Below are 17,316 nucleotides of genomic sequence, written 5' to 3' on the forward strand. Positions count from 1 at the left end.
AATTCATTCATCTTGGCTTCTGACCCAGTTCTGTCACACATGTATCCCAAGCGGTATCACAGGGGCCCACTGACACTACTCTGCTAAAACCCCAGTCTACAGAGACACTGATTCCTGCTGATATGCTCAAAAAGAAAGATGATAAATTGGGACACAACCAAATCAGTGATTCCCTAATTTTAAGAATCAACTCTGGTTGCAAAGTCCACAAAATATACGGGAACATTTTTTAATCTATGACTAGTAGACCTTATTTTATTCATTTTATTGAAACAAAGCCACTAGCAACACATACAAGAAGTACTTTAAGAGAGGACTTATAAAACATTATTATTTTTTCAGAGGACTGACAGTATGTATTAAATTTACTGGAGGGAGTTTATCAAGCATTTATGAGATCTTCATGTATGAAATAACGTAACTGCCTGCAGCAAGACTTCAGCGCTTCATAAACTCTATTCATATAAAAGGTTGGTTTGCTGTGGCACAAAGACACCAAACTGCAACACAACATCCAGCCACACCCCATCCCTGTAAATGCTACCATTAACATGTCTATGTTAACAACTCTCCCATTGCTGAGTTCCATTATTGAAATTCAATCGTACTATTCTATGGAACAAAGCTATTCTCAAAGTCTAAAGATGAGTTAATGGGCTGCTGAAGTACTAGTTCTTTAATGACATGCCTCAGAGACCGCGACTACTGAATATACAGTGTGTACCGTAAAACGCTAGCGCTACTAATTGTACTCTTGTTGAGGCTCCATTTTTCTTTGATAATGCAATGCAGATCTCTTATTTCATCAGCTATTCAAACCGTAGTTTAAAATTTTATCAGCTTGCTTCTGTTGAAATTGTGAGCTGCCTACATGTTGCCATATGTAAAAATGTAAAGACTTTATTTCTAAAAAAAAAAATCAGTAAATTAAATAGCAAGTACGATGATGATTGATGAATTTTCTGAAAACAACATTTCAAATGATATGGTACACTTAATCAGTGAATGGGGCAGATGCCAGCTATAGCCATTAGTTGTTCACTCTCACATCTTCCCTCTCTTATTTCATCCTCTCTTTTTGTTTTCTTTCCTATTTCTCTCACTTGCACTTAAACTCTTCTCTAACACATTAAGATATTTTACCAGTGCCAAATGTTAAAATTAGCAGCAGGCATTTCTACTCAAGCACTGGCACAAAAGGCCTCAGAGCAGGAAGCAGAGCAGGAAGCAGAGCATGCAAGGAAATCTTTATTAAGTAATGCACAAGCTCACGTGTGCACTCACATATCCAATCATACACACACATATTCCTCTTTTATGCTCATTCATTCTGTCTTACTGACTTGTACAAATGAATGCTTGGACAAAAGGGCAGACGAACATGCCTGCACGCACAGACACACAGAGGAACACAGACCGACAAAGCACGACATTATGGCCCGGCTCCTTCAGGGTGTCTCTGCCAATTCTATGTGCCCTCTTATGTAAAAAGGGTCTCTCTGAGTTACTTCCATTTGTCTGAATGAGAGAGACAAATGGCAACCTAGTATACCTCAGTGTATCCTCTGCTGCCTCATCACAACATACAACCTATGCGCAAAAAAAAGAAAATGTACGTGTTTGCAAGTACAGCATACATACAAAAATGTAGCCTTGCATTAACAAATAATACAGTAACACCTATGCAGCTGTTTTTTGGAGCATTTTTAGTTATATTACAAACTCAGCTGTTGCAATGGGGAAGACTTGAAAAGTGAAAATGATAAAATGTAAGAAAGCAAGCACAAGTGTGCCTGATCAACATATTAGACTTAGTAAAAAGTTCTTATCATTCCTGAAAACCGAGTTGGGCCCAATCAACTTCTGGTGTTCCATTACCATTTTCTGGTCATGAATGTGCAGCTGAAAGATTATTTGTGACTGATCTCTGTCGAAAGCAGTCAGCCGTTAATAGAGTAATTAACTCTGCTTTGTTATTACTGCTTTAATCTATAAGCACTCATATCGCTGCTGTAGCAACACATTGTTGTATATTGTGTTTGTCTCTTCCAGAGCTCACACATGCACACATGCATGTGTCTATGTTATTGCTTCTGCAAACTGTGACATCAACACAATGGTGTAACCTTTACTTCTTCATACTTCAGGCATGCTTAGAGTATACAATAGGTGTCACTGTTGAGAAAAGTACACCGGTGGAGTAGCAGTACAAGAGGTCATATACTACATACCTTAAGTATATAAGTACATAAATTAAACACAAACACAATGGTGGTTTTTCAATATTTCTTTTGCAGAGCCAGTCATTCTGTCCTCGTTTGGCAGCAATCTCCCTCCAAAATGTGAGCTGTGTGTGCTACTGCATTCACTGATCAAAGAGATGATTTTAGACATGGACTCGGTCTCAGACTCCTGCTTTCAACTTGTCCATTTTAGAAATGCTACTGACATGCCACCTGGCAACAGTATTTGAGGGGTGTGCAATTAGCTGAAACCAACTCCAATGTACACTGTGCACCTTTAGTAATGAAGATGACGTGACAGAGAGACAATAATGTACATGCATCATTCACCAAAGCATTTTAAGGAGATGCATATTAATTTTCTGCTTCATAAATGTACTCACTGTGTATAGTTTATACACAGAATCTGCAGTAAAGTATGCTTTCAAAACTACAATGTCTGTCCTTTAAAATTCTATGAAGTAAAACAGAATATATGGTTTACAGTGGGGATCATGACATGCTTTATGGACTATCAAATACTCCTTCAAATAAGTACAAAGCTCTTCCCCAGCAAAACAGACCCAGAACTCCAGCTGCCAGTACAACCAACAAAAAATGAGCAATAGTTTAAAATAAGTGCTCCTTTGGGGAACCTGACAGTCGTGTCCTCCTCCTAGCACGTGTTGCTGTGGGTTTGTTGTAATGTACTGACAAGGAGAGGCAAGAGGAGGCAAAGCAGGGGGAAAATGGTTCAGGCTCAAGCAGCGAGAGAGAAGGTCTTTGTGAATGAGTGCATCCATGATTCTTATCTCTTTTTGCAACACGGAACACCCTCAGGCAAATCACACACATGGCTTCACAAAAACACAAAGACACACACACTTAAACCTGCTGCGACAGTAGTCAGGGACACCCTAGGTGGTCACATGTCCAGCTGCCCTGACTCAGATATGCTCACATAAAAACACACAGCCACAACTGCTCTCTGTCATTTTTCTTATACTGTTACTGTTAGGGTAATTAATGGGAATAGATAGAATACTGTACTGTCAAATTGTTAGGGAAAGGCAATAGCTTTTACAGTTTATATATAAATATACACTACCATTAAGTGCAGTTTCTGGGACTATGACAATCAGACTATCAGGTATTGAAGTAATCAGGTATCTGAAACACTGCTGTTGATTTGCCATAAGTTGACATGTTGTATTTAACTGTGCAGTGCCGATTATGTTGCACGTAACGTGAGTAGCTGGCTGAAGCTGCAGCAGAAGCAGACGCAGAAGGAGCAGCCTCTGGATCAAATCGATAGTGGATCAGAATTTTAATTCTACTTTCAGTTAATAGCAATCTCTTTAAGATACATAAACTTGGACAGAAATGTTCTTAACTAACAATCAGTATGGATTTCTTATTTTCTCTCTTCCCCCCTGATACACACACATGTTCTTTTGCAAGTGATATCTGCATCAGCAGCAGCATTACTGACCTTCCATTGCATACTTCATATCCTGGGCAAAGAGGTTCCACATGATCTCAGCGCTGATCCTGCCCGCACTCAGCTCCTGTGGAAACCTGATGAGATTGAAACGAATTCCGATCAGATCTCTGTATAATGACTGTTTGAGTGGATGGCCTGATGGCTACAGTAGTTTGAATCTCTAGTAAAGACTTAACAGATGAGGAAGAGGTTATGGTTTGTGTTTCTCATGATCAATCTCCCAGCCATTCCAAAACCTATTTGAGTTGGTATGGCAAGAGTGATTTATGCTTGAAAATAAGAAAAAAAAGTGTAGGAGGAAATGACAAAAGTAAAGAGAGACACAGAGACGGAAACATATTTTGCAATCTGCTATTTTGAATATGCATAGATTTTCAGCCAAAGTTTAAATATGAGATGTTAGGGATTTAATCATTATTTACATGTTTTTGTACAGTGATGAGAGGATATTTATAAATGACAAGGCCTGAAAAAAGATTTATTTATCGGGAAACATTTTACTTGGATACTATCCTACTAAAAATGACAAAGACATTTGTCTGAAAAAAATATTTTGAAACATTTAGGATCTGTTCAAATTGATCTATTTAGAAAACTAATGTCATATATATATATATATATATATGTGTGTGTGTGTGTGTGTGTGTGTGTGTATACATGGCAACTGCAGACAACTCAATCCCAGAAACAATTGCTCCCTCTTTCATCTCTATCAGTCTCAGAATCTCGCTCTCCACTTTAGTCATTCCTCAGTCTCATCATGCACTCACTTGGTGTAATGTCACAGAAGCAGAGAATGAAACAGCTTCAAGGATAAAGTGAATATAAATTTGCAGCCAATGTGTGTATTTGAATGGTGAATGCTTTACAATCCACTCCTATGCAGGGAAATCAGTGTTATCTTCAAGTAGAATATTTCTGGAAATACTCTTTGCGAAGTGCTTGAACTTTTTTAAAGCCAACTGCAGCATCCAGTTTTATTTATTTCAAACCATGAAATATATTCTATAGGTCAGTTTATGGGTTCAAAATTCCCAAGGCTCGAATTTGCACTTAAATATTCTCAGCAGAGAGCAGCAGACTGACAGCTTCTTCCTTCTGGCTTCACCGCCCATTATTTAAAGGCAACAAGTCCACTCATGGGTTTATCGTGAAAAACCATCAGACTTGCTGTCACTCTGAAACTCAACCAAGGCAGGGTGGAGACATTGGGTATGAATATTGCAAATATATCATTAGTCAGTACAGGAGAGAAAGCTCAAGGCATAAACAGAGTCTTAATAAGCATCATAAATCAGCAGGAAGAAGAGAAAAAAAAACAGGGAGAATACATATGAGAGAAGCACAAAGAGAACATATTTCATCTTATTTCTTCCACAACAAGCAACGCTCCATATTGTCTCAGGTCATAAAATGTGTTTATTTTATTTTATTAACCATTTGAAAGTTGAACACCTTCCCCCTGCCATAACACCATCATCACAAACAGCCCCCCCCTCCTTTTTGTTTTTAGTTTGACAAAGAACTATCTTATCTGTTGTATAATCAAGTAACAGTGCCTTTTCAGTATTATCAGCCTTATCAGTGCACGGTATTTGTAACTGCGGACTGTTCTGACTGCTTTACAGTCTATTATCAGAGCACCGTGCTCACTAATGTTTCCTTTATCCAAAAATGTTTGATTTATTTAAAACTGAAAGGAACTGAAAGGAACTGACCAAGTCAAACTAAAGTCTCAGACAATCATTTGTCGAGATATTTTGAAGAATCTTTCAAAATACTCAACAAAACCTACAAATAAAACATGTAAAACCTTTTTTTTTATCACAGAGGCTGGCACAACGCTCTGATTGTTGAACACACATTGATCAGATTTCTTGGCAAAAAGCATTCATAGTAAAAACAAAGAAGTACATACTGGTTAATGACTGGGTTGTAAGCTGTGCGGTCCTCATCGATTACAGATACCATGAGAGTGATGAGTTTTGGCCAGAAGTCCAGGTTCTTTATGGATGGACCCTGTTCCTCTCTGGGAAGGTCCTGCTTCCGGCTCTATAGAAAAGGAAGTTAGGATGGCATGGTTGAAGTTGAAGCAGCATAAATCAAGTGAACGTTTTAATGAGTTAGAGGCGATTGCACTTATGATCGAATTTAAATGTACTGCTTAACATGTCATTATCTTGCACCCGATCCTATGCATAAGATGTTATCACATAACGATGTTGTATGCTCTGTGCTTGCTGTGGAGTAGGGTGGAGAACAGGGGATAGGAGCGCCCACGCACAAATTTTGTCCAAGTTCGGCACCAATTGCTAAACAACTGAAAAAATGTCCAGGAAGAAGCTAGTTTCTCCAGATGTAGACGTGGATTGAGGATTTATCTGCTAAGCTGTCAGAGGAAAGCTCTGTTGTTATTGCTACTCGTGATGAGAAGGAGACAAGCAGCAGCTAAGAGGGTGTGGGTTTATTATATCCTCATGGTGGTAGGAGAGTTTAGTTCTGGTCTACTTCAAGCTGAATTGTGTAATTTGACAGCCAGTTGGAAAGACTTACACAGATACTCAAACAAGAACCAGCTTCAGGCACCTGAGCAACTTATTTCCTCTGATTGGACACCTCAAGGTGGTGTCACAGAGCGCTGGGCCCAAGTTGAACTTGTTTCAACTTCAGCACAGAGCCCAAGGACAGCACGACTGACCTTGCACTGGGCCGAGCTTAAAGCAGCACAGATCCGTTCTTGCGTCATGCTACAAATGGATGTGAATAGGTTTCTAAGCAGAGAACTATGCCCCCTACATCCTATGGGAAAGCAGCTTTACAGTGATTAAACTGGACAGAGTAAGGACTGGGGCACGGCAAGTTTATATTATGGCAGATGCTCACTGTATGACGTCATTAACACTAAGGAGATTTAGGTGAATAAGGTGTGAGCACTAGACTTCATCTGAGCTCAGATCATCAGAAACCAGATTTTTTTTAAATTATATATTCACATTATGTAATTACTGAATGTATATTTTTCAACACAGCTGGTCTCTAGCTCATGTGACCAGATTGAATAAGTGCTCAGGATTCACAGAAAAAGAAGCAGGATGTTCTCCAGCAAGCGCTGTTGTAATTTTATCTCACTAATATCAGCCTCACTATTTACTGTTCTGCTAATGTGCTGCTAATTGATTCAACTCGTTAGCAGAACAGGTTTTCAGTGCAAAGGAGATGCAAAATATGGGTATTGTGCCCTGGAGAAGCCACAGAAAATGTCTGCATTTTTCTGACGGTGAACTAGTTTTAGATACTACAGTGAGTTATGGTGTAAGAGCTGTTCAATGAAAGCTCCACATTACACATTCCTCAGCAAGGCAAGCAGCTTCTTTCATTGTGTTCTCCTGTGACACAAAATACCTTTTATGTATGAAGCACAAATTAACAGGTTACCTACTGCATGAGTTTGTTCGACTGAACTGAATATGGACACTGTTGCCTCTCAGTGATTAAAGTACATTAGAGTATACTTCTCACCAAAATAGCCTGTCTTAAAAATCCATTAACTCTGAAATCTTAAAGATTACAGCTTTTTCATTCATTTCAAAACCATCACCAATGATACGTGCGTTTAAAAATGTGCATTCGTGTCACAGTCTATTGCAGAAATCTTTGTTGCAATGGCGAGGTAAAAATTGTTGAATCCAAAACCTCTCACTGGCTCTACCATCTGTTCACCCCAAGCTGAGTGCGACCGCTCTGCTCTCAAGTAACCGTCCAAGTCATTCAGTCTGCTATGCGCAGGATAAACAACAACAACAAAAAAACAGAAAAAACACAGCTCACACACAGCAACACACTCACATGGAAACAAATCTGCCTCACATACATACATACATACTAGCATTGAAAAACACACCTTTGCATTCATGCACACTGACAGTAACAAATATAATCCATAGCTGTGAACTGTGGGAACATACCCTACCAACAAGATGTGTTAACTGCAGCAATATGATTTCTGATGACAGGAGATTTCTGATAAAAATAACACACGTTCAGATCAGCGAATGAATAATTTAGGGTAAATTATCTAACAACCCCTCAGCGTACTGACTTTAGAGCAGCGTGCAAACATGCATGTTGTTGTAGAGCTTGTAAAATTCATCCATTTGGCTTCAATTCATTCTTTAGACCGAAATCAATTTCAACAATCAAATGGTGTCTAGATTGCCCAGATTCTTGCTTTAAATATATGGAGATAGAAAGTATGTTCTACTGCTGTGTGTCACCCTGACATTGCATTTGGAAGTGCTTCAGGATCTAATCTCACAGGAACAAGAAACACAGATGAGATAGGGCTTTCAGCTCATTCTGCGACAGTTGGTCATGTCACCCCAGGCTTCACAACTCACTAATCATTTGGGTTTGGAGCTACAAAGGTTAGGTCTATTATCTTGTTCATAAACATAAAGAGAGATTCCAATGCATTTCACTGGAGTTTAACCAGGATCATATTGACCAAAGCTTCATGAGTCTTCGACTGTCATATCCTACTTTTCCATGGAGACATGACAGCCTGTATTCACACGCCCTTTCAAATATAACTCATTTGCAGCATGTGCAACAAGAACTAAAGAGGTGAAACCGTGCTGGTCAGTGTGATCAAATATCACGGGCAGTGTCATTGACTGATTTAGTTGCTTTATAAATATCTAAACTCAAAACAGCGACAAATGAACAAGTAATTGCGAATGAAAAGAAGAGTAAAGAAGCTTTGGTCAAAGATACATGGACAGGCCGTTAATGAACTTTTTGCCCCTATTGCATAGTTTGTGAAGCTGCGATGGTGATTCTTACTTCAAAGACGGTAAACTATTGCAAGAGTGGGTGAGATACTCTCTGCTACTACATGCCTTATGGTGCATTTCTTTTTAACTGGAGACATGAATAATAAAAGAAATGTCTCTGCAGGAGTCAGCTATGCAAAGCCTGTCTGTTAGTGTGTGTGTGTGTGTGTGCATAACAACATGGAAACACGAAGGACACTGAAGGTTGTGTCATCCCTATCAAATTGAATGTGGTATGCATCCCAGTAAAATGTAGCGTAGAATCCCTTTGCTCATCTGTATTCACTTCAAGTAGGAAGAACACATACATTGTCAAAGGTGATTGAGTAGCCTGCTGCCTTTACATAGCTAACAATACACCCATGGGCTTCTCCCTCAGTTCCAGTAGGAAGTGAATGCGGCACTGAACTGAGTCCAGCTTAGTTTCACTACTTTGGGTGCATGAGGTGGTGCGGGAGCCAGCGGAAATATTCATAACAGCATATTATTCCTCCTCAAGAGGGTAGCTAGTGGTTTATGTTTTTTTTTTATCACGTTCAGTCCCTGTGCGGGAGGAATCAGCATTAGCATACTACGGGCGCCATCAATTTTCACAATATGACACAAATGACTGAATCTCTGATTGAAGGATGTTCACTGAGAATATAATCACATTCCCATGAGTGTGAGCTGTGGGTAGAACTAAAACTGCTGTAACACCTTTGAAATTGTAGTGAATATATGTTGGATATGTGCATCCTCTGTATCTTTTTCTTATTTCTGAATAAATATGATCTAAACATAGTTCAATTTTCACAAAAGTACAGTACAAAAAGTACAGTAGAGAACAATCAGTGGTTAAAATGACTAAGATAAGATTTTTTACCTGGTCATTTACTTATTGAAGAAAAATTATCTAATATATAATAACAGACTAGCAAATATAAGTGAGCCTTTTCTTTCAGTATCTAGTCTGACCTTTGTGTAGCAACAACAGCAACTAAATATTTTTGGTACCTGTCGATGAGTCCTGCACATTAGCTTCGAGGAAGTCTGTTCCTCTGTACTAAACAGTCTCAGCTCTGGAATATTTGTTGGTTTCCTCACATGAACTGCTCAATCATTGCCTTGTTGCATGATGCATTTTCTCTTGATAATGTGAAATGAGAATAGCATAATTACTATTGCAACAGCACATCATCAATAGGATAAAAAGTAAGCTCAACAATCCACATTGACATTCAGTTCATGGACAGATCTGACACTTTCATTCAGACTTTACTGGTTATCATCCAGAATGCATTAATAAATAGTAGTGGTGGGCATAGATTAATTTTTTTAATCTAGATTAATCTCACTGAAATCTTGAAATTAATCTAGATTAATCTAGATTAAAATGGCTCATTCAGGGGTCCGACAATCCGCGGGGTTCACGCAAACAGACGTGTAAACTTTGGTTCCTATCCAAACAATAGTCGTTTAATCCTGAGACTGTTGCAATTGCCGTGTCGAGTGCTTGAATACAATAGTGTAGTAACCCCACGCATACCTTTCTCACTGCAATTAAGTTTTATTTCGGATTTTATTTCGAATTTAGTTTATTTTCACAGCTGCCTCTGCTATTCCTGCTCTTCTCAGGTGTACCTAATGTAGTTTTACATCATTTGTAACGTGATGTATATCTTGTATAACAAATTGTAAATAACAAAACGTTTATTCGTGTCCCTGCCCTCTCTTTCCTCATGTTTTTTTCCGCGGGGGTGCTGCACAGCCGCGGGGCCTTTAAAGGATAAGACCGGTTTTTTGACATTGGGCCCTTGATTTCACATTATAACATGATGTTCTACTCACCCCTGCTTGTTGTTGGTCATTCGGAGCTGTTCCGAAGATATTCGCGAGGCGTCTGGCTGCTCTCTTGAGATATTCGGCCATGAAACGGTTTCCTATGGGCAAGCTTATACAGGCACAAACTATGCTGTTTATAATTTATTAATTACTGTACACTAGCACTGATAACGTGGAGGTGCGTCGCTTACTTAAAAAAATCCGGGTTACTAATTTTGAATTTTAGCCGAATGAAAAAATAGGCAGCAGGTCTGTGGGCTGTCTGTGGGCAGTAGCACGACGATGACATCAGTTACACCCACTTTACGACGAAAAAAATCAAAATTACAATAACCCGGATTTTTTTAAGTAAGCGACGCACCTCCACGTTATCAGTGCTAATGTACAGTAATTAATAAATTATAAACAGCATAGTTTGTGCCTGTATAAGCTTGCCCATAGGAAACCGTTTCATGGCCGAATATCTCAAGAGAGCAGCCAGACGCCTCGCGAATATCTTCGGAACAGCTCCAAATGTTCAACAACAAGCAGGGGTGAGTAGAACATCATGTTATAATGTGAAATCAAGGGCCCAATGTCAAAAAACCGGTCTTATCCTTTAAGAATTGAACATTCTAAATGTGACGTCACGAGCTACCAAAGCTACCAAAGCAAATTCTCAAGCGAAGCTTCTCCAGCGAGGTCGCTCTTGGTGAACACGCAGCATTAGGGCAGACCAGCTTATTCACATGCATGGCTCCAGCAGTTTCTCTAGCTTCGCCAACTTCTCATATTCAGCACTTGTTGGGAGGGCCAGGTGGTGCTGCTGTTGAGATAGCGTTGTGTGCAGTGCGTCTCTGTTGCGCCACACGCGCAGTATCCTCCCTGCGGCCACCATATTAGGAGCGCTGTCTGTTCCAACAGAGCAGATTTTGTCAACTATCCCCCACAGATTAGCGACCTCCATAAACTGCCTAGCACAGGCTTCTGCAAAGTGGCGTTCTTCTGTTTTAATCACACCTAACGGCAGACAAAGTACATCAGCCCACACCCGAGCTAAAATATCAAGGTAAAAGTCATCACAGTTTGCTTACCTATTTTGACCCAGTTCCCAACCCAACTTTGAGAATAGATTAACGGCGATATTTTTTATATCGCCCGATAAGACTCTCAAATTATCGCAGCACGTTAACGCCGATAACGGCCCACCACTAATAAATAGATATTGGTACGTTTTTCTGGTCCAGGATACTACCATGGACATCATTTCATATGGGGTAAGGTTCTTATGCTGATATGCAATGTTCTCGGATCTCCAAACGTTTTACCTTTTCCTTAACTTGATTTTAAAAAATTGCTAATGTTTTAGGTTCTATTAGCATAAATGTAGACAAATTCAATAGGACTCACAAAATTTCAAGCACAACTGAACTATGTATGGAAAACAACCTTAAAGACACTGAGAAAACAAAGGGCATCTTTGTAGTAAGTTGAGGAGTCTTCTGGCTCTTCTTTGCTTCCTATGAACAACAGCCACAGTATGTGTCTATGAATATGAATTCAGCAATCTTTCAAAGCAGGTGGATGAGAGGAAATTAAGGTTGATTTTTCTTCTCTCCTTCTGTGGGATTTTTCCCATTCTCCTTCATCCTGTTTCCTCCCTTTACTGCAAGGATTTAAGAAACTGTTAAGCTAGATTCCCCCAGCCCCTCCTTCCTCCATCATCTTGCGCCCAGGCAGAGAGCTTTGCTGTTATGTTACGCAAGATGCCTCATTGTGGCTGGGGTATTTCACCGCTTGCCTGGCCACTGTGTCAGCTCTTGTGTCGCCGCACTCAGTCATAGTTAGTGACTGAAGAATTGGGGTCTGAGATTTGTTCTATCTGCTGTGTTAAAGGTTGCCTACTGAATGTGAACGGAATAATTTATAGTCACAGTGAGGTTTATTTTTGGGTGGAACTGATGTTTTTCCTAATGCGGGGAAAATTGATAGAGAGGCTGTCTCATGTGAAACTGTAGTGGTTGATGATGTAATTAGTGCAAGTGTCTACCTCACAGGTTTGGTAATTGCTTACATCCCCTCAGGCTGTTCAAACGTAGGAAGCTTATTATTCAACTTTTGAAGAGATTGCACCCTATTACAACCTAAGAAGACATTATCTCTTTCAAAGTGGAGACCATTCTTCTTGGGAAGTAAACCGTAAAATAATCAGGCGGAGTTGCCCATTGATTATTTACTCAGGCGAGGCCAAAAACTAGCACGAGAAAATCTTTATGTGTTCGATGAAGCAAGGGAATTTTTTCATTTTGAATATTAGAAAAGATGCTTATGTTAATCTATTGCTTTCATATTACAGCCTTTTATCAGTAGGCAGTGTTTCTTAATACTTTCATATAGGGATATTATATCATTCATATTGAAATGTTTTTTGTGCTCATGCATTATCTATGTGAACAATTGATATCTGATTAAGGTCTGAAACCAGCTGATGATTTGCATCAGAAAAGCACTGCCTGCATATCTGCTGCAGACTCTCCTTCTTACAAGGTTGAAGCCTTTCATACTACGTTCTCAATAGATGCTGTGTACATTTTATTGTCCCAGTAAGTGTCAGTCATGATATATAGACTATTGATTTTATATTTTCCCTGCATTGTCAAACATCAATACAATGCTCACTAAAGCTGAAAGAGAAGATGTTTCATCAATGTTTTGACAGCCTGAGGTTGTTACATGACAAAGGTAAGGTGTGAGACTGGTCCCTACTCTTTACAGAAAGGTTACAAAAAGTGTTTTTAAGGGTAAACTATGCTACTTTTATCTGTTATTGTCATTAATGGAGCAAATTTCTCCTCTCCGCCGCAATCAAAAGTAGTGCTGTTGCTAATAAGTAAGAGACATTGTGGCCAGTTCAACAACAAAGCTGTCAATCAGAAAAATTAAGGGTACATATGAACTGTTACACTGTGATTATTTAAAGCACAAATGCACATTTCACTTCTGCACAGCCTGCTGGGAATGTGTCGGATCAACTTAAATTGTAAGTTAATCCATGGTCTGGTGAGCCTGAATGGGTGTGTCTCTAATAGACATGTCCTTTGTCCCCACAGCCATATGGCTTTTTAACAGTGACTGCTGACATGTTTTTCTCAAATGTATTTATTTATTTCTGTATTAATTTATTATTGGTGTTATTGTTCTAATATACAATACTTGTAAATATATATATATATATTTTTAATTTTGACCTACTTGATTTTGAATTTCCCCCACTGGAGGATGAATAAAGTATTTTTTTTATTCTGTTCTATTCTATTCTATTCTATTCTATTCTATACAGAGAGAGTATTCCAGTAGGAGGATACAACCATGATTGGAACTGATGTCAAATTTCTTTGACAGTCTTCACACTCAAACTGTCATGGATGGTGGTGCATTCTGCAAAATAAATGGTAATTGGACTGGCTTTATATACTCAGTCTTTCGACTTGTACACAACGGCTCTAAATACTATACCACAGCAGCTCCAGAATTATTAGAATTGAAGGAAATACAAGCAAAGACTGTGTCTGTCCAGAGTATATCCAGTACTATATTCATAATGAGTCATACGACATGACTAAAACTCAATATCTTTTTTTTAGGAACATCCCACTTAATCAGCTTTTAACCATGACAACATTTAAAAAGAAGAGTATGAGTTACCTGTCTACCTGATTTATTATCACATGTTGAGCTCCTTGCAGTATCTGTATTTCAAGTATGGCTCAAATCGTGTTAAGTTGCTCTTATTAAAATTTTTTATTAGAACAATAAAAACAAAGCTCTAGATTTGATTAGACGACTTCCTATTGCCCTCTTTATAATTTAGTTTGACTTTGAAATCAGAGTTTTTCTGTGTGAACAGGTCAGTGGTGGTATAGATTATAGCTTTAAAACCCAGGTAAAGCTACAACAACCACACAAAAGAAACAAAAGAAACAAAAGAAACCTTGAACAGATTGTACACAAACTAAAAAACAATGAACAAAAGCTTTTTGAAATAGCTTTTTGCATTAATCTTCGCTATTTTAATGCGTTTTTTTATAAGATGCAAAAACTAATGTTGCTTAAGCAAAAAGGGAATTGTAAAGTAAAAAGTACGTAAAGATACATAAAATAACAGCTAACCAAGCAAACAAACCAACAAACAGATAGACAAGTCATTCATTTAGTAAAGAAACTAGAAAATAATAACTGAAGGGAGCATGAAAAGGCTTGGTCTGCCCTTCTTCAAAGTAAATGTGTTTTTCCTTTTGCTTCCCTGTTCTTCTCATTGTAAAAAGTAAAATTGCTGTTATTGTCTTTAAGGAGGAGAAATATATAAAGAGTTTCAGTGAACTACGATCTAATCTTCACTTAGATTAAGTAAGATTAAAAAAAATCAGTTGACAAGGCTCATTTCGAGGCAGGTGCCAGTCCCATGAATAATTCAAGTGGGACCTGCTGTGTTAGGTATCTGCAAACAATTTGGATCCTCCATCTTCATATTCTACATATAAATTAAAGCAATCAACTAATACACATTCTATCTTCTAGCTAGATCTGTATGTTAGTTAAACTGTACTGGTATTTGAATTCCCTTGACTTCAGTATTTAAAGACACAAGCAGGGTAATCCGAGTAAGTGATATTCAACACCTTACTCAGTGTGCATCATTCCACCTGCAAGATGATATCACAAAAAACACAGAGAAATGTCCTAAAATTTTGTAAAGGCTAAGAGGCTTGAATATTGTGTGCTGACAAGTAGTAATAACCAACAAGGTAGAACCACATTACCTGATCAAGAAGCTGGTTGTACAGTTCATGACAGTTGTCAAAAATGTATTTGTATGTTGAGTCGAGACACGCTTTCACGCAGTCCTTTACCACCATGCAGGCTCTCGGTGGACTCTGAAGCTCTTGCACCTAAACACACACATTTAAGACCCAGTCAGTATGTTTTCGGGGGTTGGATCATCAGATTATTGAAACAATCATCCAAATAGTGTCAGAGTGCCATCAAGTCCCACCTAAGAGGGAGGGGAAATTAGTGATGTCAGTGATTATGTACCAATATCGTATTTCATGTTTAAATTATTTATACCAAGATACCACTTTATGAGAAAAAATAAAAAAATTGTATATGCATTATATATATGTATATATATATATATATATCGTGATTGAAATGCAACCATACTTATATTTCGGTGCACATAGGTTAACTTATAGTAACACTGTAGCTGTACCATGTGAGTAGTGGTGCATAATGTATACACAGTAGGGCTAAGCATGTGCATGTCACAGATTGAAAGCGCTTGTGACCTAAAGTGACAGTGTTCATTCCTCTGCACACAGATGCCATCTTAGCTATGCCTCAGTGCTCCAGCGCACGTGCACACCAAGAGAGAGAAGGATGGAGCCGAGCTTTTCTGAGAGCCGGAAACAATTCAGTTCACTGTACATGCCGGAGGAGGGAAGGAAACAGGGCAGTAATGGAAGCCTTCTGAACATAGAGGTTTGTTGCAAAATGCAGGTCAACTCATCACACAAAGTGCGACTGCATCAGTTGCTGGGTGTATGCAATTGTTTAACAATAAAATAGGTTTAAAAAAAAAAAAAAGGTTCATATGTATAATTCACTGTGGGGAGATTTGACAATGACCAATGCTGAGTGTGTGTAAGTCAGTGAGACAAGGACTCAGTAGCTTTGTGACAAGGCTACTGCACATAAACTTCAATTATGTTCATTTTAAGTTCTCTAAAATAGAGTTTGACGCTACCTTTTCCCCTTTCAGTTTGTTAATTGCCAGTTCAACCTCCAGTCTGGCCCAAACACAAACACACACACTACCTTCATCCTGAAAAACGTGATGCTAGTCAGCAGATCAACAGTGGACTTCAGATCTTGGAGACGCTCAGGGTTCCCTGCAGGAAAATTGTCCTGGAACAAAACAGAAGAAAACAACATGAGGAGTGAGAACTTTGTTTTGGTAGCCACCTTGTAATATCACACAACTGTAAGACAACATCACATCGCTTAGGCCAAAACATGAAAATTGATAACCAAGAAATCCCAAGCAATCAAAAACAAAATGAAGGTCTGTCTAATCGTTTAGTGGTAAAGGGAGGTCTCTGCTGATGAAAACACCTATTCCAGGGCCATGAAGTCATCAGGCAGTGCAGAGCACCGTGACGGGGAGCATCTAAATGTCTGACAGCTCTGAGGAAAGGCAGCACTGCTCCATACATTATCCTACTTCTCCTACGCTCTTGCAGCTCTAATAAAATTCTGCTTGTTTTCTATCCCTCCTCAGTCCTGTCAATAAGCGCACATTGGGGACTGAGAAAACTGAGCCAAATCTTAACAGCCGCCTCAAGGCTTGACAACACAAGCGCAAAAGAGATCTGAGATCAACACTGATCGGCTGAAACAAAACTTGTCTGATATTTTCAGAATATGAGCAGTTTTACTCAGTGAATAAAAGACACAAGTTGAAGATAAATACACAAAACAGACAATGGAGATTTAAGGAACAACTGATGAGCATAACCAGGAAACTGATAAAAAAAATGTTCAAATTGAAAACCATAAAGTTGGTCTGTTAATGTCTCAAAGACAGTCAGCAGTCTACTGCCAGATTACCATGTATGTCCTCTATGTTATGATTAATAGAAAAAGTCAAGTTCAAAGGTGAAAGAGTACTAAACACCCTTCAGGCAACATGCTTGACACACATCTTCTATAAACACAAGTACTATACTTGGCTACTGATGTAAAAAAAAAAAAAAACTTGTTTCTATTTTTTCTCTTGCTATGGAAAAATGGCTGTTTGCATCACTGCTTCTCACATCACCGGTTTTGTAAACATGAGCACAGTTGTTCAAGTGATTTGTTTAGCTGAAGGGATTGCATTCAGTATACATTTATA

General features: G+C 38.7%; 1 protein-coding gene across 1 annotated transcript in view; it reads right to left on the reverse strand.

Moving 5' to 3' along the window:
* Positions 1-17,316, reverse strand: part of unc13c (unc-13 homolog C (C. elegans)) — a 114,474-nt gene that overhangs the window by 36,970 nt on the left and 60,188 nt on the right. Inside the window, exons 16-19 of the mRNA XM_075464239.1 lie at positions 16,239-16,328; positions 15,182-15,310; positions 5,645-5,778; positions 3,715-3,800 (exon numbers count right to left, since the gene is read on the reverse strand). Of these exons, the coding sequence (XP_075320354.1) occupies positions 3,715-3,800; positions 5,645-5,778; positions 15,182-15,310; positions 16,239-16,328 (439 nt within the window). The remainder of the gene's footprint in view (positions 1-3,714; positions 3,801-5,644; positions 5,779-15,181; positions 15,311-16,238; positions 16,329-17,316) is intronic.

This window comes from Odontesthes bonariensis, chromosome 1 (genome assembly GCF_027942865.1).
Source record: "Odontesthes bonariensis isolate fOdoBon6 chromosome 1, fOdoBon6.hap1, whole genome shotgun sequence".
In the NCBI taxonomy this organism is placed as follows: domain Eukaryota; kingdom Metazoa; phylum Chordata; class Actinopteri; order Atheriniformes; family Atherinopsidae; genus Odontesthes; species Odontesthes bonariensis.